Source organism: Rana temporaria, chromosome 1, assembly GCF_905171775.1.
Source record: "Rana temporaria chromosome 1, aRanTem1.1, whole genome shotgun sequence".
NCBI classification, from domain to species: Eukaryota; Metazoa; Chordata; class Amphibia; order Anura; family Ranidae; genus Rana; species Rana temporaria.
Genome location: NC_053489.1, coordinates 433,663,577 through 433,690,015, shown reverse-complemented (window position 1 = coordinate 433,690,015; position 26,439 = coordinate 433,663,577). Strand labels below are relative to the sequence as shown.

The 26,439-nt window shown below is 41.8% G+C and overlaps 1 protein-coding gene across 1 annotated transcript in view; it reads right to left on the bottom strand.

Annotated features, from left to right (window-relative positions):
• Positions 1-1,032: 1,032 nt before the first annotated feature.
• Positions 1,033-26,439, bottom strand: part of DCK (deoxycytidine kinase) — a 37,633-nt gene continuing 12,226 nt past the window's right edge. The window contains exons 3-7 of the mRNA XM_040326046.1: positions 17,571-17,764; positions 15,868-16,015; positions 12,976-13,091; positions 9,439-9,538; positions 1,033-1,421 (exon numbers count right to left, since the gene is read on the bottom strand). Coding sequence (XP_040181980.1) covers positions 1,395-1,421; positions 9,439-9,538; positions 12,976-13,091; positions 15,868-16,015; positions 17,571-17,764 — 585 coding nt within the window. The 3' untranslated portion in view covers positions 1,033-1,394. The remainder of the gene's footprint in view (positions 1,422-9,438; positions 9,539-12,975; positions 13,092-15,867; positions 16,016-17,570; positions 17,765-26,439) is intronic.

Genomic DNA, 26,439 nt, shown 5'->3' with positions numbered 1-26,439 from the left:
ATAGGTGGTTCAAGAACATTAGGAGCCAATTTATGTCTCAAGGCCGAACCACCCTTAAATATCACCTGAGGGTTGTCAGGCAGAATAGGGCCTAGTATTGGGTCATTCTTAAGAATGTGCCAGTGTTTTTTGAGCAGCTTTTTTACGCTAAAATGCTGGGTGGAAAAGGTGGTGATGAAAGGGACTACAGGTAGTCTGCTGGTATCACGTGGTTTGATCTCAAGTAACTGAGCTCTATTAACAGTCTTGACTTCCTCAAGTGTGGATCTCAAAGAGTTCAGACTGTACCCTTTTTCCAAAAATCTCTTGGTTAAAATAGCTGATTGTTCCAAGAAGTCGGTCTCATTAGAACAATTGCGTTTGATACGCAAAAATTGACTTTTTGGCACCGACTTCAGCCAAGAGTTATGGTGGCAGCTGTCAGTGGGGATGTAGGAATTCCTATCCGTCCCTTTGAAATAGGTACTTGTACAAAAAACCCCTGCCTGGACTGAAATTGTGAGGTCCAGGAAATTAATACTAGATTGGCTAGACTCAAAGTTAAGGTGAATACCCCTAGTATTGATGTTAAGAAATGTCATAAAGGATTGGAGTTCATCAAGGGGACCATCCCATAGGAGGAGGATGTCGTCAATGTACCTGGCCCACAACTTAAGTTGGGGAGGTTGGCAAACACAGATCTCCTGATTTCAGCCAAGCCACTACATTCCAGCCCTGCCATTAAACACCTGCCTTCCCAAGAATCTATCCGTCCATCACCAACAAATTACTGTTTAGATTTATTATTTTTAGCGCAACAACCTTTTTTCCTCTATCTTGTATACAGAGATCCATGTAAAAAGCTAGTGAGGTATAATTCAAACATTTGATATTACAATCCCCTGCACGTTTCTGGAAATATGCTTCCTAGTCAGCCAATGCCAGCACATACATGGGTTTTGCATACTCTGGTATGGTTTACAACTATACCTTGAAGACTCTGGCCTTATCAGTTTTGACAAATACATGTGTACTGATAAAAAAAAAAAAAAGTAAAATTTAAGAATACCTGTTTTAAATTAAAATATATACACAGAAATAGAAATACATACCAATCACCAAATGTAACCAAAGAGGAAGCATAACGTGATGAGGCACAACTTCTTAAAGCTGGCCATTATTTTTACAATTCAATTGTACAACCCCTTTTAATGTGAGGGCCTACCCAAAGTTTATATAAACTATGAAAGACACATCATTGCTTGCTGGTATACCTAAAAAAGGAGATGGTAGGAGTTTGAAAGGTGTGTGGTCAGCTTTAGAAAGTTTACAAAAATTGTAAAAACTGTGGAACATATTCCTTCTTCTAATATTGAGAGTAACAGCGTCTACGAAACACACGGGTCTTCACAATGTTATAACGTGCTTAAAAACTCTTTAACCTGTAATAAAACACAAAACACTTTTGTTATTTAAATTCGCAAGAAGAAAAAAAAAATAAACTACCAAACAGAATTTTTTTAAACTTTGCGCAATCTACAGTAGCATACAGCAATTACTGTATATTATTAAAGTGAAACGCAACTTTAGTTTTGGATGAAGTGTGAAAGGGTAAAACTACTCTTAAAGCTGAACTCCAACCTTGCATAGCTGTGCAGGCTCCTCTACTGTAATTGAAATGACTTACCGATTTTCACTATACACTGCAAGCTTCTCAGTGTGCATTAGAAGCTGCAGTCAGAGTGCTGGCCTCATTGCCTAGCTTTAGGACATCCAACATCATCTAGCTCAGAGATTTCCTAACTTTCTAAACAAAGGGCCAGTTTACGGTCCTTCAAACTTTAGAGGGGCTGGACTGTGGCCAGTGGGAGTAGAAAATGTTTTAACATCAGAGGGGGTAAAACAATGCTCAGTCTTGGTGGTCATTGGGAGTAAAAAAATTACTTAGCGCCTGTGATCGTTAAGAGAAGCAATAGTGTCCCATCATTGTAATGAACAATGGTCCAGCATTGTTTCGGTGTCAGTGGAGATTAAATGCCCCATCATTGGTGTCAGTGGGAGAAATGGTGTCCCACTGTTGGTGTCAGTGGAAAGAATTGTGCCTCATTACTGATGTCACTTGGGGGAATAGTGCCCTAGGGGACAGTTAAAGTCAAGCCCACAGGCCGCAGTTTGGTGACCGCTGATCTAGCCCTTTCCTCCCCAGCCTTATTGTCCTTGCCCTGTCTTTTTCTTTGGATTTTAGTTATTTTATTAATGGAAGCTCAGCATCACCTGTGGGCATTACTTAAGGAGTTATGCATGTTAATACAGTCCACCTAGGAGCCCCCACTGCTCTAGAATAACATCTAGCTATACATCAGGGAATTCTGATATTTGCACAACTCTTCCCACTACGTGTACGTGTAGTAGGGCTAAGGCTTGAAAATACTGAGGCAGTGTGCTGTGATGTTTTCAGGAATATAGGCACAGCACCCTGCTGTCCCCTCACACCAGCCATGGTCTACGGGCATAGCACAGAGGTTATGACATCACAGAGTCTAAAGATAGTTATGGAAGAGCTTTAGTTAAATGTTGTATGCTGATAAATGAGGAAAGAAGGAACCAGAGAAGGCAAAATATAAGCAGATTAAAAAGTGGTTGTAAAACCCCCTTTTTTTTATTAACAAACGTGCCTATACTTGCCAGCTCGTGCAATGGTTTTGCACAGAGCAGCCCCGATCCTCTCTTTCTGAGGTCACCTGCCAGCACTCCAGGCCCCTCTTCATAGGGTGTCCACAGGCACCCATGCATGCTCACTCCCAAGACCTGCTGCAGCGTCCATTGACACAGACAGCAAAGGACCCACCCCCTCTCCCATGTCACCAGATTTGATTGACAGCAGTGGGAGCAAATCTGTTCAATGAAGAGAGCTGGTTCGGATCGGGCTCAGGTATGGAAAAAGGGGGGATCTGGGGCAAGCTGCAGCACAGAAGGGTTGTCACCTTAATGCACAGAATGCAATAAGGTGAAAAACCTTAGCCTTCACCTTGTTCACACTGAAACCACAAGGGCAAAGAACACAGCAGGGGCAGTGAGACAGACTTTAAAACAGATTTAACAGTGTAAAAATAAAAATCTCAGGTCATAAAAATGAAGTGTGACCATAAAAAAAATAAAAGGATTCTTTAGATCAATAAATAGTGTCCAAAATTTGTGTTGAATAGATTCCTTGATAACCAAAATCAGGACAAACAACACCCGAGTGCACTCAACATCCGTGAAGACCACCACCACCACATGGAGAGCAGCTTACCACATAGCAGATATAACCAGCAGTATAATGGTATTCCTGTCAGCAGGTAAACACTGGGTAATCAAAGGCTTCAACAGTGTGTCCTCAGATCATAAGAGCGCTAACCCATATCATACGTTCCGTCCGTGGATCATAAATTAAAAAGAGCGGACCATAGCGCGATACCGTTTTAAATAGGTTTTAATAAAAAATATAAAAAACTTACTTACAAACATTGACAAGTAAGGAGCATTTAAAATCAGATGCCGGCCGGCACTATAGGAGCCCTTCCTCCTTGCGTTGAAGTCACTGTACGCCGTCTCAGATGCGTTTCGTCAAAGATTGACGTTTTCAATGGGGATGGGCAGTACACTGACTCCCCGCTATAAATAACCAAGCCTCGTTTTGGCAAACAAGGAAGTGGCAGTAGAAAAACGCCATATTGGCTATGGGAAAAAGGCTAATCCAGCCCATTCAGCCCACAGTGGAACTGTAAAAGCTCTTATAATGGATTTAGTTAACCACTTACCCCCCGGACCATATTGCTGCCCAAAGACCAGAGTACTTTTTGCGATTCGGGACTGCGTCGCTTTAACAGACAATTGCGCGGTCGTGCGACGTGGCTACCAAACAAAATTGGCGTCCTTTTTTTCCCACAAATAGAGCTTTCTTTTGGTGGTATTTGATCACCTCTGCGTTTTTTATTTTTTGCGCTATAAACAAAAATAGAACGACAATTTTGAAAAAAATGAATATTTTTTACTTTTTGCTGTAATAAATATCCCCCAAAAATATATAAAAAAACATTTTTTTTCCTCAGTTTAGGCCGATACGTATTCTTCTACATATTTTTCGTAAAAAAAAAAAAAAATCGCAATAAGCGTTTATTGATTGGTTTGCGCAAAAGTTATAGCGTTTACAAAATAGGGGGTATTTTTATGGCATTTTTATTAATATTTTTTTTACTAGTAATGGCGGCGATCAGCGATTTTTTTTTCGGTATTGCGACATTATGGCGGACACTTCGGACATTTTTGGGACCATTGGCATTTTTATAGCGATCAGTGCTATAAAAATGCATTAGATTACTATAAAAATGCCACTGGCAGTGAAGGGGTTAACACTAGGGGGCGGGGAAGGGGTTAAGTATGCCTGGGTGTGTTCTTACAGTGGGGGGGGGGGGGGGGTGGCCTCACTAGGGGAAACACTGATCTTCTGTTCATACATTGTATGAACAGAAAATCAGCATTTCCCCTGCTGACAGGAACGAGAGCTGTGTGTTTACACACACAGCTCCCGTTCCCCGCTCTGTACCGAGCGATCGCGTGTGCCGGGCGGCGATCGCGCCCGCCGGGCACACGCACGGGAGTCGGACGTCATATTACGTGCTCTCGCCTAGGAGAGCCACCTTGTGGACGTATTTCGACGGTGCGGCGACGGCAAGTGGTTAAACGACCAATCTCCAGAGGAAAATAAAATGAAATAAGAAAAATAAAACCTAAACTAGAAAAAGGCAGATACCCAATGAAAGAATCCACCCGATATCTATACAGCCAAAAATGTGTGTTTAATTTGGTCCTAAGCACTGGCAAGCTAGACAGCATAATACTGTGCTATCACCTAACGACCCCTAGTGGGGAAAGTCAATAATTTACCTCTAACTTAATAAAAATGTATATTAACCATGGACCATAGAACAATAATATAAAATTGAATTATGAATCTAAAAATAGTGCGGATGCTTCCACATCGATAGCAATCATATAATCGTGTAGTAATATAGTGTATCTAATATAAATCGATGGGGCCAACCATAAATATAGGAAACTAACATTAGGCCAATGGTATAATAATTAAGAAGCCCATACAAGTTAGTTAGTATTATATGTAATAATTATTAAGTGAATACGACCCCATTATACAAAAAAGGAAAAAAAAAACAAAACACAAAATTAGTGCAAAAATAAAAAATAAATAAGAAGCACTAGGGACCCAGTAAGTTAAATTACTTGAATGCCCAAAATGATTTGGATGTTATATAAAAGAGTATTAATTTATATATATATATATATATATATATATATATATATATATATATATATATATATATATATATATATATATATATAAAGAAAAATATAGGTAAACAAAAACGCCCATCCTTACATGACAAAACCAGGACTTTTACAATATAAAAACAATCTGTATATAGAACATCAAGCATTGTTTATAAATGCATTTACATCGGTATCGATATTTAGGCCATATGGTGTATAGGACTTCAACCGATGGATCCAAGCTATTTCTAGCTTAGATATCTCCCTCACCAGGGAGCTACCCCTCCAGTTAGGCTTAAACTTATCGATTCCCAAGAATAGGGTATTAGACGGGTCCCGATTATGTGTTGAGATGTTTGGACACAGAATGATTTTTAAAACTTGTAATAATATTAGTAATGTGCTCATTCAAACGAACCTGAAGGGGTCATTTGGTCCGGCCCACATACTGCAGGCCGCAAGGGCACTGCAGCATGTAGACAACCCCCGTGGTAGCAAAAGTAATAAAAGGCTTTATGCAATGTTGTTTTTGAGTAACTGTAGATGTACACACATTAATCCTTCTACTAGTACAGGAGTTGAAAGAACAAACCCTACAACGTCTACATTGATAAAAACCAGTAAGTTGGTCGAAAAAAACCCTAGTACTACATGGAGGGTTCAGAACATTAGGTGCTATACGACTACGCAAAGAAGTTGAAACCTTAAATATAACCCTCGGTTTATCTGGTAATATATTTTTCAATACAGGGTCATTCTTGGCAATTTTTTTTTTTTGCCGATCCGAAAAATGATCCGAGGAACGATCCGAACCGTGAGTTTTTTGATCCGTTGCACCCCTAGCTTAGAGTGGATGACATCCTCCTCCCACTTAGCCATGAAAAGGTTAGCCAAACTTGGGGCGTATTTAGCCCCCATAGCTACACCCGTTTCCTGCTTGTAAAAATGGCCATCGAACCAAAAATAATTCGAAGTTGTTGCAAACTTAAGGAGAGACATAAGGAAATCAATCTGTCTCAAAAGGGAGGCCTGAATCCCGTACCAAATAAAATTGCACAGCCTCAAGGCCAAGTATATGGGGAATGATGGTATAGAAGGACGTAACATCAATGGTCACCATCCATATACCTTCTTTTGGGGAGATGCCTGACAAGTTGGTAATGTGTCTCGAATCCTTTACATAAGATGGTTTTTACCGTACAAGGGGTTGCAAAAAGAAATCAAAATATCTGCCCACCCGGGACGTGACAGAGTCTATCCCACTAACAATGGGATGTCCCGGGGGGCAGACCGGGTCTTTATGCAGTTTAGGTAAATAGTAAATGGTGGGCGTGCGAGGGGCTATGGGTATTAAGTACAACCTCTCTTTAGGGGTAAGGATCCCTTCATAGAAACCATTGGCTACAAGCTCTCTCTTGTATCTAATTTTAGGATCAGATGACAATAATGTATAGGTGTTGGTGTCTCCAACAATATTATAAATTTCTTTAAGGTAGTCAGTCCTATCCAAAACCACAATACCTCCCCCCTTGTCCGCTGGTCTAACTACCAACTCTTTGTTGTTACAGAGGGAATCAAGTCCCTCTTGTAGGGTTTTTTATTCAAACTGGCTTTTTTAATCTCCATTTGATCAAGATCCCTTAATAACACATCCCAGAACACCTTAAGAGAAGGTACCAAAGTGCCTGGAGGGTTAAAAAAGGGAGCGTTAGCCAGCCCAGAATGAGTAAACTTACCGGGGTTGGCCTGGTTGATAGATGAGATACCAGCCATATAACGTTTAATATTTAAATTTCCTAAACACACAGCTCCCGGTCCTGTCAGGGGGGGAAATGACCTATCGTCTGTTCATACAATGTATGAAAAGTGATTTGCCATTTCCCCATGTCAGTCCACCCCCCCCCTTCAGTTAGAACACACCCAGGGAACATGATTAACTCCTTCCTTGCCCCCTAGTGTTAACCCCTTCACTGCCAGTGGCATTTTTATAGTAATCAAAGCATTTTTATAGCAGCACTGATCACTAATGTTAATGGTTAACGGTCCCAAAAATTTGTCAAAAGTGTCCGAAGTGTCCGCCATAATGTCGCAGTACCGATAAAAATCGCTGATCGCCGCCATTACTAGTAAAAAAAAATATATTAAAGAAAAATGCCATAAAACTTACCCCCTATTTTGTAAACGCTATAACTTTTGCGCAAACCAATCAACAAACGTTTATTGCAATATTTTTTTTTAGAAAAATATGTAGACGAATACGTATCGGCCTAAACTGAGGGAAAAAAATAGTTTTTTTATATATTTTGGGGGGATATTATAGCAAAAAATATTCATTTTTTTCAAAATTGTCGCTCTATTATTGTTTATAGCGCAACAACTAAAAACCGCAGAGGTGATCAAATACCACCAAAAGAAATCTCTATTTGTGGGAAAAAAAGGATGCCAATTTTGTTTGGGAGCCACGTCGCACGACCACGCAATTGTCAGTTAAAGCGTCGCAGTGCCGAATCGCAAAAAGGGGCCTGGTCTTTGACCAGCAATATGGTCCGGGGGTTAGGTGGTTAAACACACATTTTTGGCTGTATAGATATCAGGTGGATTCTTTCATTGGGTATCTGCCTTTTTCTAGTTTAGGTTTTATTTATCTTATTTCATTTTATTTTCCTCTGGAGATTGGTCGTTTAGCTAAATTTACTAGAAGAGCTTTTACACAGTTCCATTGTGGGCTGGATTAGCCTTTTTCCCATAGCCAATATGGCATTTTTCTACTGCCACTTCCTTGTTTGCCAAAACAAAGCTTGGTTATTTATAGCGGGGAGTCAGTGTACTGCCCATCCCCATTGAAAATGTCAATCTATGACGAAACGCGTCTGAGACGGCTTACAGTGACGTCACCGCGTTCAACGCAAGGAGGAAGGGCTCTTATAGTGCCGGCCGTCATCTGATTTTAAATGCTCGTTACTTATCGATGTTTGTAAGTAAGTTTCATAATTTTTATTAAAACCTATTTAAAACAGTATCACGCTATGGTCCGCTCTTCTTAATTTAAGATCCACGGACGGAACGTATGATATGGGTTAGCACTCCTATGATCTGAGGACACACTGTTGAAGCCTTTGATTACCCAGTGTTTACCTGCTGAAGGAATACCATTACACTGCTGGTTATATCGGCGCTCCTATGATCTGAGGACACACTGTTGAAGCCTGTGATTACCCAGTGTTTACCTGCTGACGGAATACCATTACACTGCTGGTTATATCTGCTATGTGGTAAGCTGCTCTCCATGTGGTGCCGGTCTTCACAGATGTTAAGTGCACTCGGGTGTTGTTTGTCCTGATTTTGGTTATCAAGGAATCTATTCAACACAAATTTTGGACACTATTTATTGATCTAAAGAATTCTTTATTTTTTATATGGTCTTCATTTTTATGACCTGAGATTTGTATTTTTACACTGTTAAAATGTATCTTAGCCTTGCTTGCTAAGTATACATTTTTGGTTGGTGCAGTTTTCTTCCTATTCATATTTTCTGTGTTTATATCACTCAACTGCAGCCTTCTGGTTTATCATTTCCTAATTTATATTTTTTTATTTTGGGTTAGCGCAGTTTTTCTTGCACTTTAAAACAGATTTACTACAAGGTTCTCACTCCTGATGCTTAAAAATCAATCAGTGGTGGTCAACTAGCTGGATAATGGGGGTCTCAAGGGCATGCTACTAGTCACACAGGCGAAAAAGGAAGAAAAATAAACAAACATTTCATATCTAAATAAAATTTTAGGTGAAGGTTATGCTCTTATGGAAAGAATTAAACTGTCAAGATTACTGTGGAAATATACAAAACCTATAAAATGTGCTGGTTAGAGAAAAAAATAAAAAATAGCACAGGAATTTTCCATTGTAATGTCCTCTGAGAAAATTCAACACTTTGCTTAATAGACTGGATGGTATAGAAAGATCACAAGAGGACATCTGATAACAGGAAAAGCACTGATGTAAGAAAACCTCTGTAGACTTTGAAACCAATAAATAAGAATTACTTTAAAATGACGGTGCGGCTCAGAGGAAGACTGACATCGACAGATAAGGCTTGCAGTATATATATATGCAGACGTTGTAACACACCTTTTCAATCATGCATGCTTGTTTCTGCTTATCATGCTTGAAATCTTCATTCACGTCAAGTGTCAAGATGGGTACTTCTTGCAGATAGGAGAAATCCATCCTAAAAGAAAAAACAATACAGAGCGATCAGATAAGAGTTGAGGAAAAAGTATTATTGGATTCCTCTGGACAATAATGTTAAGAACAGCTTATGGTAGCCTAGTTAATGAAGGATTGATTTCAGTGTGTCATATTAAGCCAGGGCTTGACAAATTTGCTTGGAATCTAGGAGCCAGCTAAAAAAGTTAGGAGCCAGAAACGCGCCCCGTTCCGCTGAACTCACGCGCAGAAGCGAACGCATACGTGAGTAGCGCCCGCATATGAAAGCGGTGTTCAAACCACACAAGTGAGGTATCTCAGCGATTGCGAGAGCAATAATTCTAGACCTCCTCTAACTCAAAACATGCAACCTGTAGAATTTTTTAAAGTGTCACCTATGGAGATTTTAAAGGGTAAAAAATTGGCGCCATTCCACGAGCGGATGCAATTTTGAAGCGTTACATGTTGGGTATCAATTTACTCCGTGTAACATTATATTTCACAATATAAAAAAAAATTGGGCCAACTTTATGGGGTACCAATAATAATACCAATGTATGGGGTAGAAAGTAAGCAACATTGCTCCAAAAAGGAGAGAATAAACAAAAAATGTATAATAAAAAAAAAAAAAAAAAATTTAAAACCTCCTCCCCACCATGTCCAAAATAATAATAATACAAAAATAAAAAAAAATAAAAACGGAAAAGGGAAGAGAGAAAGTGAGACTTTAACCACTTATCCCCCGGACCATATTGCTGGTCAAAGACCAGAGCACTTTTTGCGATTCGGCACTGCGTCGCTTTAACTGCGTCGCTTTTTTTCTCACAAATAGAGCTTTCTTTTGGTGGTATTTGATCACCTCTTCGGTTTTTAGTAATTGCGCTATAAACAAAAATAGAGCAACAATTATGAATTTTTTTTTATATTTTTTACTTTAACCACTTAAGACCCGGACCAAAATGCAGCTAAAGGACCTTGCCCCTTTTTGCGATTCGGCACTGCGTAGTTTTAACTGACAATTGCGTGGTCGTGGCTCCCAAACAAAATTGGCGTCCTTTTTTTCTCACAAATAGAGCTTTCTTTTGGTGGCATTTGATCACCTCTGCGGTTTTTATTTTTTGCGCTATAAACAAAAATAGAGCGACAATTTTGAAAAAAAAATTCAATATTTTTTACTTTTTGCTATAATAAATATCCCCCAAAAATATATATATTAAAAAAAAAATTTCCTCAGTTTAGGCCGATACGTATTCTTCTACCTATTTTTGGTAAAAAAAAAAAAAAAAAAAAAAAAAAAAAAATCGCAATAAGCGCTTATCCGTTGGTTTGCGCAAAATTTATAGCGTTTACAAAATAGGGGATAGTTTTATTGCATTTTTACAAATTATTATTTTTTTTACTACTAATGGCGGCGATCAGCAATTTCTTTCATGACTGCGACATTATGGCGGACACTTCGGACAATTTTGACACATTTTTGGGACCATTGTCATTTTCACAGCAAAAAATGCATTTAAAATTCATTGTGTTATTGTGAAAATGACAATTGCAGTTTGGGAGTTAACCACAGGGGGCGCTGATGGTGTTATGTGTGACCTCAAGTGTGTTTACAACTGTAGGGGGGTGTGGCTGTAGGTGTGACGTCATCGATTGTGTCCCCCTATAAAAGGGATCACACGATCCCTGACGCCGCCACAGTGAAGAACGGGGAAGCCGTGTTTACACGCGGCTCTCCCCGTTCTTTAGCTCCGGGGACTGATCGCGGGACTCCAGCGGCAATCAGGTCCATGAGTCCCGCGGTCACGGAGCTTCGGACCGGGTCGAGGGAGCGCGCCGCGGGCGCGCGACCCCACAGCTGGGCTTAAAGGACAACGTACCTATACGTTGATGTGCCCAGCCGTGCCATTCTGCCAACGTATATCGGCGTGAAGGGGTCCTTAAGTGGTTAATAAATATCCCCCGAAAATATATAAAAAAAACTATTTTTGTTCCTCAGTTTAGGCCCATACGTATTCTTCTACATATTTTTCGTAAAAAAAAAAAAAACGCAATAAGCGTTTGATCGGTTTGCGCAAAAGTTATAGCGTTTACAAAATAGGGGGTATTTTTATGGCATTTCTCTTAATTTTTTTTTTTACTAGTAATGGCGGCGATCAGCGAATTTTTTTCGGTACTGCGACATTATGGCGGACACTTCGGACCCATTTTTGGGACCATTGACATTTTTTTAGCGATCAGTGCTATAAAAATGCATTGGATTACTATAAAAATGCCACTGGCAGTGAAGGGGTTAACACGAGGGGGCGGGGAAGGGGTCAAGTATGTTCTCTTGGTGTGTTCTAAATGTGGGGGGGGGGGGGGGGGGAGGAAATGACTGATCTTCTGTTCATACATTGTATGAACAGAAGATCAGCATTTCTCCCCCTGACAGGACCGGGAGCTGTGTGTTTACACACACAGCTCCCGGTCCCCGCTCTGTAACGAGCAATCGCAGGTGGCGATCGGGCCCGGGGTCTCGCGCGCATCCAGCGCTGCGCACGCGCCTTTAGTGGCCTGCGCGAGAGCCGACGTTATATTACGTGCTCTTGCGCAGGGGGAGCCGACCTGCCGCCGTAAAACGACGGCGACTGGTCGGCAAGTAGTTAATCTCACCCTTGGGAAACCTGAAAATTGTCCCTTTCAGTGGGGCTGCAAAGGTTACCTGCTCATTTAAGTCTAGGGGAGAGTAAAAGCACTCCGCTTCCCTATGCTCCAGCAGTGGGGTGTCCCTCGGCACCATCACATCTATTGAAGTACTTTGGATCCTGTATCAGTCTTGATTACATCAGAACTTTAGATCACTGGAGCATGGGGGAAGAAGAGGCTGTAGGGACCAATCTAGCAATTGCAAGGAAGAATTTCCAGGTTTCCTGGCATTGGACTTTAATTTGAGGATTGTACTGTATATGCAAATACATAGTATTATCCAACAGCACTGAGATCCATAAATCTTTTAGTAGCAAGGATACTGTATGCAGCAAGTATGTAAATTGTTACCAAATTTGTGTGGTTTCCTTCCACAAGCCAAAACCATGATGGTACAACAACTGGCATTTCTGTATGTTCTTATGTAATTTACTATAGAAGGGTCATCAGATTGTAACTTGCTTAAGGCCAGGACTTGGAGTGAAAGGTTTCTACAAAATTGATTGGTACTTTTAAGAGGAGTACAAGTAATATTTCAGCCAGGATAACCCAGCAGCCAACAGGAATTTCTATATGGGTCACCTTTTTTAAGTGTACTGCATATTACCTCCTAGGATTGGTCTACTTGTGCCCCAATGCTAGAATGTACAATCTACTCACAGTAAAGTCATTTAAACAGTAACTAAATGATGTATGCTAAGCACATGGTCAGGTCTGATAACATGTAAACAAAATGACACCAAATAATTGTTTTATAGAATGGAGGGAACTAACTTCATGTTCCTGTGATGAAGCCAGCTCTCATGCTTGTAATGAAGTTTTTCTAGGTATTCCATTGGAATTCCTTGTTCTTCATCCCTTCCACGGGTGTGAATCCTGTTCAGACATTTCTGTAAATAAAGAAAAACAGGGTAGCAACATACTGTAATTTACGTCAAAGTATAAACTAAAGGCAAACATTTTTTTTTTAGTCTTGGATAGAGGGTAGATCAGAACGCCTGTCAGTTTGTATTGCCGTCTCTGCCCTCTCGATACGTCCCATGATCATTGAAAGTGAAGGTAAAAGAAAATCCCACATTTTGGGCTGTCCCCAGAAAAGTAATAGAGAGGAAATCTTCCAATGTGTACACTAGTTCTGGTGACCCGGGGGTCCCCAAGGGATTGCCTTAAAGTGCAGGGAATTCCTCTCATTTCCTGTTTGGCGATGGACTGTTTTCATCGGACAAACCGATCGTGTGTGGGCCCCATCGGTTTGTTTTCCAGCGGTGAAAAAAAACATGTTTTAAATTTTCCTATGGATAAAAAAACGATAGTAAAAACGATCGTCTGTGTGGAAGTCCATCGGTAAAAAATCCACACATGTGGAGTCGATGCATGCTCAGAAGCATTGAACTTCATTTTTCTCAGCCAGTTGTAGTGTTTTACGTCACTGCGTTGGACACGGTCGGATTTTTGACTGATGGTGTGTAGGCAAGACTGATGAAAGTCAGCTTCATCAGATATCCGACGAAAAAATCCATCAGATATCCGATCGTGTGTACAGGGCTTAAGAGAGGGTTATAACCCCTATCAAAAATGAAAAGGTTTTGCCTATAGTTCTACTTTCAAACTCATGCACACAGGGCATCAAAAATGCTGTTTTTTTTACAGGTATTTGACCCCCCCCCCCCCCACAAAAATACTCCTCTATGTTAGCGTATGTGTCACATACGTGTAGGCTTATAGAGGTAGGAGGATTTAAAGGCAGAAATAAATAAACACACCATTTGCCAGGGTGGATTTGATTTAAATCACTAGTAAAAAGGCTCGAATTAAATCATAATTTTTAAAGAGCAACTGTCATCTCTGTCCCGCAGCGGCTCCTCCTCTGACCCGCTGTTGACTCACCGACAGTCCCATTCACTTTAATGGGATGTCTGGTGATGTGGCAGTAACACAACAAGGTGAGGGACGTGGCAGCAGCAGGTGAGGTGATGCCCACTAACAGACGCTGCCATGATGGATCTGAAATGACAGGTGCTCTTTAAATGTAACAACTTATTCTTACTGCTAGTTAGAAGCTTTAAATATTTGCAAACAAAATGAAGGTTTCTCATTTAGAATAATAAGCTGTCAGGTTAGCAAAACAGAGATATCAGAGACGATTCAATCATACAGTTTGTAGTGTACATAAATTTGCAAAACAATGGGATAAAAGGAATATTCTTGAACTTTGTTTTATCTCGTGGTTACTGTGAAATTGTGAATGCATCAATGCAGTGCATATTAACTCAGCTTGCAGAGCTTGGATTCATTGAATGAGTTTACCAAAAAATTTGATATTGCAGAATATACAGCCCCATGCTACATAACTAAGCTCCATTTCATGCTGAATAAACAAAATTATTAATGTATCTTAAATAGAAAACTATCTTTTAGTAGAGTTTTACTCCAAAAGCATTTTATTAAAATAAATTTGATTAAAAAAAATAAGAAAATTTTATTTTTATTTAAATCATCGATTTTTATCCACCCTGCCACTTGCACAAGAGAGCGTTTCAAAGGAATAAATGTCCATTGCCGCTAGACACGTTTATGAGCGTTCATGCATTTTAAAGGCCAAAATAAATAAATATTCTGGACAACATAATGTAATAACACACCAAGCACATATGAACACGCATGCAAAGCACGGCGTTAGAAGCGTTTAAGCTGGGGTTTTCCTCCCCTAGAGCAAAGGTGTCCAAGGGAGGAAAAAAACATCCCGTATGCATGAGGCCTAAACAGCAACAGATACTTGAGCTATGTGATAATTGCTGTAGCATTGGGAAGGCTCCTGAATAGCAATTACATAAATCCTCCTAAACCAGCCAACCCTTCAAAGAGTCACATAGGAGCTACTTGTATCGCCAAGGTTCTTAGGAGGAGCGGGCATATAGGTACTACACATGCCATTTCCAAGCATATCCCACACCTTGGTGTTCAGTTTCTAGCAGAGTAGTCACATCCTTGCATATCCCACACCTTGGTGGTCAGTTTCTAGCAGAGTAGTCACATGCTTGCACATCCCACACCTTGGTGGTCAGTTTCTAGCAGAGTAGTCACATCCTTGCATATTCCACATGTGGTGCTCATTATCTACATAGTAGTCACATACTTGCATATCCCACATGTGGTGCTCATGTTCTACAGAGTAGTCACATCCTTGCATATCCCACATGTGATGCTCATGTTCTACAGAGTAGTCACATCCTTGCATATCCCACATGTGATGCTCATGTTCTACAGAGTAGTCACATCCTTGCATATCCCACATGTGATGCTCATGTTCTACAGAGTAGTCACATCCTTGCATATCCCACATGTGATGCTCATGTTCTACAGAGTAGTCACATCCTTGCATATCCCACACCTAAGGGAAATGTTCCAGCTGAGTGACCGCACCTCAGCATACTCCACACACAGAAGCCAAGTCCAATAGAAGGTCCATGACCCAAAAATTACCAAAGTTTGACATTTATTTATTTTCCTAAGCTCACAAGCTGAGGACTAATGTGATGGTAGTAAAGCTGCACAAAACTTGATAGACTATCAAGTGAACCAATTGGCTTTGTGACTGGTCTTCATTAAATGACAAGTCTAGTTAGTCCTCCCACACACACTTCTGTGAACCTAGCCTCCATTTACCTCAGGATCAGCGCGAAGATAAATAATTCCATCCAATTCAAGATCAACACAGAACTGGGAATTCATCCAGTCATGCCAGTCCTGATATACTGTCCATTCTGTCTCATTCAGAGATTCTGCCTCATACAGGTTAGAAGCAAAGATGTACCTGAAAAGAAAGTTTTAGAGTATTTAGGGAGGACTACAATGCAAGAAATTAGATACCACACATTATTCATGGGCTATAGAGGGACCTGTCATATGCACTCATCCAGAGTGCCCATTATGCCTGCCCTTTCTGCCCACCTAATCCATTCATAGAAGCTGTACTATAGCAGTGGTTCTCAACCTTGTCCTCAAGCACCCCCAACAGGCCATGTTTTGGGAATTTCTCTTAGATAAAATAGCAAGCCATTGACTTTGATTTAAAGCACTTGTGCAAACATGGCCTGTTAGTGTACTTGAGCACAGGGTTGAGAACTACTGTACTATTGAACGAAAACAATCTATGAACGGAGGAGGTAGACCTTTCAATAATCCATTTGTCTGCCACTCATGGAAGCTATAGTAAAGCTTCTATGAATGGAGAAAGTCGGCAGAACGGATAGACAACTTTGTCACTCTCGATGAGAGCCTGCCACAGCTCCCTCAGATCTGGTAACCACCACTGCCATAATGTTCCAGCATGGTGGGGGTTAATAGAACTGTGACAGGCAATCATCAGGTGTCCTGACTATGTCCACCTTTTTCATTACATTGGGGAATATTTACTAAAGGCAAATCCACTTTGAACTTCAAGTGCAAAGTGCAGTCGCTGTAGATCTGAGGGGGACACGCAAGGAAAATAAAAAACAGCATTTTAACTTGCACATGATTGTAGGACTGGGCGATTTTTGGCAAAAAAAAAAAAAAAGAGGCTTCACAATACGAATCGAGTTAATTTTTTCCCTATGGACACAGCGCCGGTCCTAAGTCTTTAGGTGAGGCCGTGGCTTCGGCCTAGTCCACCGCAATCCTGGGAAAAGGCCGCGGACTAGGCCGAAGCCTCACCTAAAAAATCATGCGCGCAGCTCGCCGCGATCCTGGGAAAAGGCCACGAGCGGCCTTTTCCCAGGATCGCTGCGGTCAGGATTTTTAGGCGAGGCCGCGGCTTTGGCCTAATCCACGGAGCGCCGACCTATGAAAAAAAAAAAAAAAAAAAAAATATATGTAAAAAAATCGTAAATAACCCCCAAAGTGTTGGTAGGTTGGGGATCGGAGGATGAAGGAATGCAAAATATAGCACCACAAGGGACACTTTTTCTGACTTTTTAAACTAAACTTAGACTTTAACGTGATTCTAAAAGGTTATCTTTTTTTTAATCATAAACATGATTTACCTGCCCTGTGCAATGGTTTTGAACAGAACCGCCCGATCCTCTTTTTTTGGGTCCCCTGCCAGCGGTCCTAGCTCCCCCCTGGCGAGTGCTCCAATAGCATGCCTCTTGCTGTGGGGGCACTCGAGCAGGCTTGCTCCTGTGAATGGACAATTGTCCATTCACACACGGAGTGCATCTTGACCCACCTCCTCACTGGCTGCGATTGTAAGCCAATAAGGAGAGAGAGACCCGGGACTCATGCACATCACTGGATAGAGATGGGGCTCAGGGAAGTATAAGCAGCTACTGAATACTGAAATATCAGATTTGGATGGAGTAACCCTTTAATTAACATGTTTTCTGTACCTGTCACTGTAGACAGAACGCTCAAAAAACAGCACAGGATTCTCTGCTTCTTTTAATTTCCCACTGAAAGCTTTTAGTTGGGCACGAATACGGCTAAGACAGGCATAAGACTGAAACGTAAAGGACCAGCGTTCCGGCTTCTCATACATCATCTGAAGAAGATTTCCACCACTTTTCTGAGACGCCGTTAGCTCCTGTTCAGAAATACATGTTCAAGAAAGAAAAAAAAATCATTATACATGAGTGCCCTCTACTGGTCATCAGGGTGAATACACTTGTCATAAATTGGCCTCTTTCACATTTTCAAATCAAAATATGACCAAAAAAAGAGAGCTGTACGGTGTTGAATGTGACATTTTCAATTGCAGAGCTAATTTTGAAAATGCTATTCCTATTGCGGTCTCTGGCTTTATATAACTTCTGAGACACTGAAAAAGCTTGTCAGAGCTTCTAATCTCTATAATTATTCTAGATATGTGACTCAAAGAGCTGTAAACATTGGATTAGAATAATGGCCAGAGACTCATTACCCATTGTTAACCACCTCAAAACCGGGCTTTTATAACCACCTCAATACCGGGCTTTTATAACCACCTCAATACCGGGCTTTTATAACCACCTCAATACCGGGCTTTTATAACCACCTCAATACCGGGCTTTTATAACCACCTCAATACCGGGCTTTTATAACCACCTCAATACCGGGCTTTTATAACCACCTCAATACCGGGCTTTTATAACCACCTCAATACCGGGCCTATTCTGGCACTTCTCTCCTACATGTACAAATCATCATTCTTTTGCCAGAAAATTACGCAGAACCCCCAAACATTATATATGTTTTTTTAGCAGACACCCTAGGGAATAAAACGACGGTCATTGCAATGTTTTATCTTGCACGGTATTTGCGCAATCATTTTTCAAACACCTTTTTTTTGGAAAGAAATTGTTTCATGAATTAAAAAAAAAAAAAAAACAAACAGTAAAGTTAGCTCAATTTTTTTGTAAAATATGAAAGATTATGTTACACTGAGTAAATAGATACCCAATATGTCACGCTTTAAAATTGCGCACACTCATGGATTGGCGCCAAACTTCAGTACTTAAAAATCTCCATAGGCAACGCTTTGAAAATGTTTACAGTAGGGTTATACAAATTTGCTTGGAATCTAGGAGCCAGCTAAAAAAGTTAGGAGCCAGAAAACGCGCCCCGTCCAGCTTGCGCGCAGAAACGAACGCATACGTGAGTAGTGCCCGCATATGTACACGGTATTCAAACCACACGTGAGGCATCGCCGCGATCGTTAGAGCGAGAGCAATAATTCTAGCTCTAGTCCTCCTCTAACTCAAAACATGCAACCTGTAGATTTTTTTAAACGTCGCCTATGGAGATTTTAAAGGGTAAAAGTTTGTCGGCATTCCACGAGCGGACGCAATTTTGAAGCGTGACATGTTGGGTATCAATTTACTCGGCGTAACATTATCTTTCACAATATAAAAAAAAATTGGGATAACTTTACTGTTGTCTTATTTTTTTATTTAAAAAAAGTGTATTTTTTCCCAAAAAAGTGCGCTTGTAAGACCGCTGCGCAAATACGGTATGACAGAGAGTATTGCAACGATCGCCATTTTATTCTCTAGGGTGTTTATATATATATATATATATATATATATATATATATATATATATATATATATATATATATATATATATAATGTTTGGGGGTTCTAATTAGAGGGAAGGAGATGGCAGTGAAAAATTACACTTTTAGAATTGCTGTTTAACTTGTAATGCCAACGGCCACCACCAGATGGCGCCAGCTCACAGAATGACACAGAGGGACTTCACAAGGCCGTGGCCTCAATTACCGGCAATCGCGCGGCAAGGGCGCACAGAGACACAGGATCCTGTGCCTCTGTGCGCCCCCACATCCCCCGCCGCGGCTGGTAATTGAGGCCGCGGCTTCAATTACCGGCCGCCAGGTCACAATTTCTTGTTACAATTGCGACCTGGCGCCCGGGGATTGTCGACCCCTGGTTTACAAGTTACCAGTATAGATTTACAGAGGAGATCTAGTGCTAGAATTGTTGCTGGCACTCCAACGCACGCGGCGAAACCTCACATATGTGGTTTTAACGGCGTTTACATAGGTCGGCGGGACTTACGTGTGCGTTTCGAGCTACCGGGGACAGGGGCTTTTTTTATTCTTTTTTTTCACTTTTATTCCTATTACAAGGAATGTAAACATCCCTTGTAATAGGAAATGTGTGTGACAGGTCCTCTTTATGGAGAGATGCGGGGTCAATAAGACCCTGCATCTCTCCTCCAGGCTGAAAAGCATGAGATCGGTGCAAAAAATGTCACCGATCTCATGATTAGTGTTGCTTACTAGCCGCAATCGCGGCTTTGTTTACTTACGGGTACCCGGGCGTAACGTCATCACATCGCGCCTGGGCCTCCGACGGTCATAGAGATGACTGGTGACCATCTGGTCACCAGTCATCTCTATGCTTCCTGCCTGCGCCAGATGATTCTTTCTCCGGGCCCCCGATGGCACGGGAGAGCCCGGAGAAGCACAGGATAGCGGTGAGAGGTGGGGGATGTCCCCTCCCGCCGTCTATAAGAAAGATCAAACGGCTATGATCGTTCCTATGTTGCACAGAATCGCCGGCACTAACAAATGATATCTGAATGATGCCTCTAGCTGCAGGCATCATTCAGATATCCCCCCACAAATCCCGAACGTCATATGACGTCCACCCAGGATGGGAGATCCCATCTGTGGACGTCAAATGACTATGGGCTGGTATTGAAGTGGTTAAAGCTAAAGCAATTTTTACAAATCGATTGTAAATGTACTGTACATAGTAGACTTAAAGCAGAACTTCACCCAAAAGGGAAAGTTCTGTTTGTTTGCATCCACTCCCCGCCACATTTGACAATTTTTTGGGGGGGATTACCTGGTTTTGACAGTTACCATCTCCTACTTCCAGTCAGACTCACCATGGCGATGCGAGAGGGAATTCGGTTCCCCTCGCAGCTTTCTAGGACACACTACAAGTCCCAGAATACTGCAGGACGAGTCACAAAACGCAGCATGGCTCGCAAATGCGCAGCAGGAAACTGGCTGTGAAGCAGGAGGGCTTCACTGTTGGTTTCCCATACTTAAGATGCCAGCGCCTGGACCTAAAGCCAATTGAAGAATCAGCTTGGGTAAGCACATCGCTGGATCCCTAGACAGATGAGTTTACTTTCATTAAGGCCTCATTAACACTTGGCGGACTTCGTCGCTCCTGACGGCTCAGTGGGAGATCAATCCGCAGATCTCCGCTGAGCCGACGGATGACAAGCTCCTCTCTGCTCACTGAGCGGGGAGGGGCTTGTCGGGCACCGCTGTCCTCCTATGGAGCGATCTGATGAAAACGGACAGCATGTCCGTTTTCATCAGATCTTACCCGATCCGATCCGCATGGACGGATGGGGATGTGGCCCCCATACGTCTGTTTTCAGCAGATCGGATGTCAGCGGACATGTCTCTGCTGACATCCGACGCTCCATAGCGATGCATGGAGCGGCCGTTCAGGTCCGTGACAGACGGACCCGAACGGCCCAGTGTGAATGAGGCCTAAGTCAGCAGCTCCAGTATTTGTAGCTGCGGGCTTATTTTTTTTGACTGGGAATCACTTTTATACCCCAATTAGGCTTTAGAAAAATCTGACAATACAGTCAGGCCCCGTACACACGACCGAGTTTCTCGGCAGAATTCAGCCAGAAACTCGGTCGGAGCTGGATTCTGGCGAGAAACTCGGTCGTGTGTTCTCTATTTTCTCGTTAGTCAATGGGAAACTGAACTCAAACTCGAACTCGACGAGGAACTTGATGTGTTTGGCACGTCGAGTTCCTCGGTCGTGTGTACGGGGCCTCACAGTGCCTTATTAAGCTCTGAACAGGCCCTCCATTCACATTGCATTAGGGTTCACTAATTTACTCTCTACATTGTTTGCACTTCAAAGAAGTAATTTTATGATCTATTACAAAGAGATGAAAACCACTTCTAGTTCTGTAATTTCTGGAAAGTCCCCAATATCAGGCTATATTATTTTGCGTCACAATTACAACACTTTTATGGATGGGACGCTATTGACTTCAGAGACTCAAACCAGCGAATAAAAGTAGTTCCCACAATTTTATGAAACTACTGGTAGCAGGACTTTTCTACGTGATGTAGGTGTTTCTGCATTTTTCCTTTTTTATCGCTTAAAGGAATCGGTCAGAACACTTTCCTCACATGTGGGATATACGAAATTCATGCTTGTCTGGGATAATCCGACCTTACCAAGCTTCAGCAGGAAAAGCAGGGACACTTACACCAGCTATATAAAAGATGTTTTGTTAACCTGCGCAACATCGGTGGGGAGATTTCACTTGTCCCCAAAAAAAAAAAATTTCAGTACCTTCAACTCCACCATGCATTACAATTTCAAGCAGGTTCCTACGAAATGAAATTCAATCCTTCTTCTATTCTTAATATGGTAGTATCCACTTCCTGCTCCAAAAAAAGGGTTTGATAGGGGATGTGTATTGGACATTGAAAATGGCTGCTGGCGCTCAAGTCCATCTGTCATGTGGCAATCAATGGGGGGGGGGGGGGGGGGGGGTATGTTGGTCCTCAGGAGGATGATCAGTGTCTCTATCTCCATCACAGAGCAGAACAGAGCTATTCATATCACATAGGGTACGCTCCAGCGATTATCTTCTTGAGGAATAGATACACCTAACTGTTCATGCTATTCCACAAATACAGGCACCTTTATCCACATGCTATAGTGTTGCCCCAAACTATATAGATACTGGTCCACTATCTTTCAGGTCCTTAATAACATTTGTTCTATTCAAATCTTCCCTGACCCCAAAATTGACAAGACTGGGTATTATCCCAGATCATACCTTCCAGATAATTTTAACTTGTTTTGGACAAGGGCATTATACCTTGCTTGTAAACTCATGCCGCGTACACACGACCATTTTTAATGGTCTAGAAAAAAAGTTTTTTTTAACCCAATTCTTGTCAAGCCTGCCTTGCCTACACACGATCGTGAAAAAAAAATGCTCTAGCAAAAGTTTGGTGAGAGAGATGATTCGCGCTTTTCAGGCTGTTATGCCGCGTACACACAACCGTTTTTCGTTTTGTAAAAAAAAATTACGTTTTTAAGGGTCTAGAAAAAAACTTTTTTTTTTTCCAACACGATCATTAAAACGACCTTGCATACACACGATCGTGAAAAAAATAAATGCTCTAGCAAAGCGCGGTGACGTACAACGCCACTATAAAGGGGACGTTCTATTCGGATGGCGCCACCCTTTGGGCTGCTTTAGCTGATTCTGTGTTAATAAAAGACGATTCGCGCTTTTCTGTCTGTTACAGTGTGATGAATGTGCTTACTCCATTACGAACGCTTGTTTTACCAGAACGAGCGCTCCCGTCTCATAACTTGCGCATTTTTTTCACGTCGTTAAAGCCCACACACGACCATTTTTTACAACCTTAAAAACGTAGTGAAAAAATAGAGCATGTTCGGAAAAAAAATTGGCCATTTTTATAGATCGTGAAAAATGCTCTGGAGCCCACACACGATCGTTTTTAACCACTTGCCGCCCGCCAATGACAGATTGACGTCGGCAAAGTGGTTGTAGAATCCTGACTGGACGTCATATGACGTCCTCAGGATTCTGAGCCGCTGCGCGCCCCCGGGGGCGCGCATCGCGGCGATCGTTGTTGCGGAGTGTCAGTCTGACACCCCGCAACACCGATCTCGGTAAAGAGTCTCTCACGGAGACTCTTTACCACGTGATCAGCCGTGTCGAATCACGGCTGATCACGATGTAAACAGGAAGAGCCGTCAATGGCTCTTCCTCACTCGCGTCTGACAGACGCGAGTAGAGGAGAGCCGATCGGCGGCTCTCCTGACAGGGGGGGTTCGCGCTGATTGTTTATCAGCGCAGCCCCCCCTCGGATCGCCACATGGACCACCAGGGATGCCCACCCTGGACCACCAGGGAAGGGCAGATGAAAAAAAAAAAAAAGCTGGGAAAAAAAAAAAAAAAAAAAAAAGCATTTAAAAAAAAAAAAAAAAAAAAAAGATGCCAATCAGTGCCCACAAATGGGCACTGACTGGCAACATAGGTAAATCGGTGTCGCCCCAGTGTCCATCAGTGCCCATCCATGCCCAGTGCCCACCTATCAGTTCCCATCTGTACCACCCATAAGTAGCCATCAGTGCCACCCATAAGTGCCGCCCATGAGTGCCCATCTGTGCCGCCTATGAGTGCCCATCAGTGCCGCTCATGAGTGCCCATCAGTGCCGCCCATGAGTGCCCATCAGTGCCGCCCATGAGTGCCCATCAGTGCCGCCCATGAGTGCCCATCAGTGCCGCCCATGAGTGCCCATCAGTGCCGCCCATGAGTGCCCATCAGTGCCGCATACAAGCGCCGCCAATCAGTGCCACCTCATCTGTGCCCGTCAGTACTACCTCATCGATGTCCATCAGTGCCATCTCATCGGTGCCCATCAGTGCCGCCATATCAGTGCCCGTAATTGAAAGAGAAAACGTACTTATTTACAAAAAAATTAACAGAAAAAAATAAAAACGTATTTTTTTTTCAACATTTTCAGTCTTTTTTTAGTTGTTGCGCAAAAAAAAAAAAAAAAAAAAAAAAAAAAAAAAAAAAAAAATCGCAGAGGTGATCAAATACCACCAAAAGAAAGCTCTATTTGTGGGAAAAAAAGGACGCCAATTTTGTTTGGGTACAGTGTAGCACGACCGCGCAATTGCCATTCAAAGTGCGACAGTGCTGAAAGCTGAAAATTGGCTTGGGCGGGAAGGTGTATACGTGCCCTGTATGGAAGTGGTTAATGATATTAAAAAAAAAAAAATCATTTTTTTAGAACCCGAAAAACGGTCGCGTGTACGCGGCATTACAGTGTGACGAATGTGCCATCTCCATTACAAATGCTAGTTTTACCAGAACGAGCGCTTCCGTCTCATAACTTGCTTCTGAGCATAAATAGAGAAGAAATTCCGCGCTGGAAAAATTACACAAAAAAAACTAAAAAAATGCAAGCCAGCACTGGAGGATAAATTCAAATAGAAATCCCAATAGTGATCAGTAACAATAAAGTGCAGCGCAAAGACATATAAATTAAACAATAACAAAAATGGTGATCAAATATACAAAAATATAACTCTGATAATAACACAAGAAGTCCATAAAGTGCATCAGTGAAAAAAGTCCAAAAGGTGCTCCAAATAATGTAGTGACTAATTGTGATAAATCTCAAAATCTGTAGAGCCTCTCTACCCCACGCTGAGGAAGTTCCAAAGAGCCTCTCTACCCCACGCTGAGGAAGTTCCACCCATAGGAACGTAACGCGTACGAGGGGGAGGAGCTTCGTGACGTCACCCGCGCTCGCCGACCCAACGCTGACGTGTGAGCTGTGTAAAGATTCGGAAGCCCTGGAGCTCCGTGTTATGCTGTCACGCTTTACACTCGGCTCTGAGTGTTGTAATATGTGAGTTTATTTTGATATTTTTACTTATTAAATCCAGTTTAAGACAGAGAGCACTAGTCTGTCCCCTTTTTGTCTTATATATTTCTCCGTGGTCTTTGGGAGTGCTGAGCCGTCTGCTGCCTGCTGTTAACCTTTAAAGCTTGGAAGCGTCCTTATACTTACCTTGGAGGTTTTTCAAAAGTTTTGTGACCTAGCCATGGTCGAATGGCTGAGGTGAGGGGCCATCTTTAGCTATTGGTGGAGGAACCTTCCTGTTGATCACAGATTTTGAGATTTATCACAATTAGTCACTACATTATTTGGAGCACCTTTTGGACTTTTTTCACTGATGCACTTTATGGACTTCTTGTGTTATTATCAGAGTTATATTTTTGTATATTTGATCACCATTTTTGTTATTGTTTAATTTATATGTCTTTGCGCTGCACTTTATTGTTACTGATTGCTTCTGAGCATGCACGTTTTTTTCACATTGTTAAAGCCTGAAAAAAGACGCGAAAAAATAGAACATGTTCTAAATTTTTAATCACGTCATGAAAAATGCTCTGGAGCCCACACACAATCGTTTTTAATGACATAAAAAAAAAAAAAAAAAAAATTCTCGTCCTACACTGCAACAATGGAGGGATACAGTTAACCTTTTTTCTTGAAAAGAGAAGAACTGGCATACAGTATCTCACAAAAGTAAGTACACCCCTGACATTTTTGTAAATATTTTATTATCTTTTCATGTGACAACACTGAAGAAATGACACTTTGCTACAATGTAAAGTAGGGAGTGTGCAGCTTGTATAACAGTGCACATTTGCTGTCCCCTCAAAATAACTCAACACACAGTCATTGTCTAAACCGCTGGCAACAAAAATGTTCAAATTGAGCCCAATTATCAATTTTCCCTCCCTGGTGTCATGCGACTCGTTGGTTACAAGGTCTCAGGTGTAAATGGGGAGCAGGTGTATTAAATTTGGTGTTCGCTCTCACTCTCTCATACTGGTCACTAGAAGTTTAACATGGCACCTTATGGCAAAGAATCTGAAAAAAAAAAAGAATTGTTGCTCCACATAAAGATGGCCTAGTGAGGTGCTCAACCTGTGGCTCACCAGCTGTTTCAGAACTACAATTCCCATGAGGCATTGCAAGCTACTGACTGTTACAAGCATGACTCCCAAAGGCAGAGGCATGATGGGACTTGAAGTTCTGCAACAGCTGGAGAGCCACAGGTTGAGCACCCATGGTAGACTATAAGAAGATTGCCAAGACCCTGAAACTGAGCTGCAGCATGGTGGCCAAGACCATA